Source organism: Odontomachus brunneus, unplaced genomic scaffold (assembly GCF_010583005.1).
Source record: "Odontomachus brunneus isolate Ranch 3 - 2012 unplaced genomic scaffold, Obru_v1 Obru_scaffold_074, whole genome shotgun sequence".
Classification (NCBI taxonomy): Eukaryota; Metazoa; Arthropoda; class Insecta; order Hymenoptera; family Formicidae; genus Odontomachus; species Odontomachus brunneus.
Window position 1 is genome coordinate 800924 of NW_022639524.1, and position 2761 is coordinate 803684.

The window sequence follows — 2761 nt, forward strand, 5'->3', positions numbered from 1 at the left end:
TTGTGTGCAGGAGCCATAAGTGCACTCAGCCAATCATTGAAGTCTGAAGTCTGAACTTAACGATTGGTCAGAGGCCCTTTTATTTTGCAACCTTACGTTTCAACAGCAAGTCAAAAGACGTTTTTATTTTGAAGTTTTACGTTGAATATCATAATAGACCTTTATATTTTTCACCTACCTCTTTTTCTATAAATTATTTGTTATTATTAATGTTTAAAATAATATTTATTTGTGTGCTAATATAGAGAATAGCGGTTTTCTTCGTAATATATTAAATTGATTATTTATGAAGATATGTGCAACATGTATTTAATAATCAATACATCATGAGTGCTAAGGTAAAAATACCACACTAAGTAATTACATGTGTTGTGTATTTTTTATGTTAGATAACTTGTTTAAAACATGTATTATCTTTGAAATATTAAGTATTACTTTTATAATAATTAAATTGTAATGCTTTTAAAGTATAAAATAATTAAAGGTTATAGTTTCTCACACTGTCACTGTAATTCTATTAATTTAACATATACTTAACAAGTATAACTCTGTTCCATTCTATCAATTATTCCAAACATAATTTTGTACAATACTTACTTTCTCTTATTTGGTTTTACGCAGTATGCAACAAAAGCTTCACCTTCCAAGGAAATGGTATTAGTGGGTGAGGTGGTGGAAGTTGTTGTGAAAACGCAGGATAAGTTAAAAAGATCAGAAAGTACACCCACCAAGCCAACTTCTAATACCCCTGGACAGAAAGCATTGTCTGAGAAAAAGAAGTCTACTGTGAACAATACTGGAAGTCCTCAGAACTGGGGTCTTATTTTTGGAAATCAGAATCTTTTATATATGAAACAAATGCAGTCTTCTAAGTCTACTAAATATACAGAGAATAAAGAAGTAAAAAAGAATTCAAATGTCCCAGAAGTACAGAAAAATAAATGTAACGTAAGTATTGTATATTGTATTTAGTTATGTTTTGATATATGCATATTGGTTTAGTCAGAAAGTTAAGTTTTTTATTCATCTGTTTTTATTACATTCAATAAAAATCAATCATTCATCAACCAAATGATTGCTATTATTGTCTATGATTCTTTTCCAGAATTTTGATAGCATTCTTTTTTCATAGAAGAAGAATAATTTGTTGTTATAGGAAATATTTTATACAAGATAAATTAAATTTCCTGATTGATATAACTGAAATATCTTTTTATATTGTTATTTAAACATCTTATTTTTTTTGTTTAGTGTAGCAGTAAACATACAGATGCCACTTCATCGAAAAGGATATCTTCTCAAAAGAAAACAGAAGAGCATCTCAAAACTTGCAGTTGTAAAAAGTTACCTTCATCTTCTTCAAATAGTATACAGTCTGTATTTGTCCAAGATCGAGTTGTGCAAGTTCCTGAAATAAGTAATGGTGCTTATAGATTTGGTGAATTCAATCCAGTGCGTACATTACGCTTTCTAATGAAAGAATTAGAAGATTCAGTTGTGAAAGACAAGAGAACCAATGAAATCTTTAATGAAATAGAACAGATATTATGCAGAATACCTGCAAGTTCTTCTCCGAAAAAATCGGCATTTGGGGTATGCTATTATTACAACTCTCATGTTCCATCTTTGAATGAATTGTATGCTGTTATTTATATTTTCAGGAATTAGACATTATTTTCGTACAGTCGAAACTAGAAGAAAGTAAAATTAAATTGCAAGAATACAGTAAACAAATGAAGGCAAAATGTGAATCATGGATGTCAGAACGAGAAAAGTTACTTAGGTTTGTACAATGTATCAGTGACAAAAAAACGAAGAATTGATTTTAGTCGAACGTATGTAACGTTACAAACATTGCATAAAAATTCGAATTTTCGAACTTCTAATTTTTGTGCCTTCTTAATACAAATATTTATTTACTTGTACAGCCAAATTCAAAAGCGAGATGCGTGCTTAAAGGAAGCTGATCAGAAACAGGAAATTTTAGAAGATCATATAAAAGAACTCACGTTTCAATTGAAAGAAGTTCGAGCAACAGTTCGAGCGGCGGAGGATAAGGATGAAACAGTGTCGACGTTGAAGCAACAAATTAAGGACGACGAGAAAGTCATTTCAGAATTGAGAACAGAACTCGCTAAGCAAACGAAACTTGCACGCGACCGGCATATTAAAAATCAGTACATGATAATAGAAAAGGAGAAGCTTTCGGTTTTGTCTTCCTACAAAGATACGCTCAACATCGAGTTTCGAAATACAATAAAGTTGGTTCTATATCTTTTGTTGGTATAGTAGAAATTACTTCTTTAACTAATATACTTTACTAATCTTTGTGTTGCAGAGAATTTCAGAATGACATCACGGAACAGTTGGCCGCCTTAAAAGAGAAATATATCAACGGTGGCAATCCAGGTTCTCCAGTGTCGCCTGTCGACACAGGAGTCGCCTATTCCTCGCCCAATTCGAGCTCCATCGACGGCCACGGTCTATCGGATATATCTCTATCCGTGGTAGAGCGCACACCTCAAGAACGCGTCGCTCTAAAAGGAAACGCAGCTAATAAAGATTCCACGCGCTTCATTAGTTTAGCTCTCGGAGAATCATCGCATACCCTCGTGCCCGAATCTTTCCAAAAGCAAGGCGAGTTTACACGAATTTGCTGCATGCGACATATATATATATATATATATATATATATATATATATATATATATATATATATATATATATATATATATATATATATATATATATATATATATAT

At 31.5% G+C, this 2761-nt stretch overlaps 1 protein-coding gene across 2 annotated transcripts in view; it reads left to right on the forward strand.

The window, feature by feature from the left end:
- Positions 1 to 61: 61 nt before the first annotated feature.
- LOC116847138 overlaps positions 62 to 2761 on the forward strand; it is a 3927-nt gene continuing 1227 nt past the window's right edge. Inside the window, exons 1-6 of one of the 2 annotated variants that reach the window (XM_032821816.1) lie at positions 62 to 338; positions 622 to 948; positions 1252 to 1593; positions 1662 to 1783; positions 1929 to 2261; positions 2339 to 2637. In XM_032821816.1, coding sequence (XP_032677707.1) covers positions 327 to 338; positions 622 to 948; positions 1252 to 1593; positions 1662 to 1783; positions 1929 to 2261; positions 2339 to 2637 — 1435 coding nt within the window. In that variant the 5' untranslated portion in view covers positions 62 to 326. Of the gene's footprint in view, positions 339 to 621; positions 949 to 1251; positions 1594 to 1661; positions 1784 to 1928; positions 2262 to 2338; positions 2638 to 2761 lie in introns of those variants that run through there. The other variant, XM_032821819.1, reaches the window with a different exon arrangement.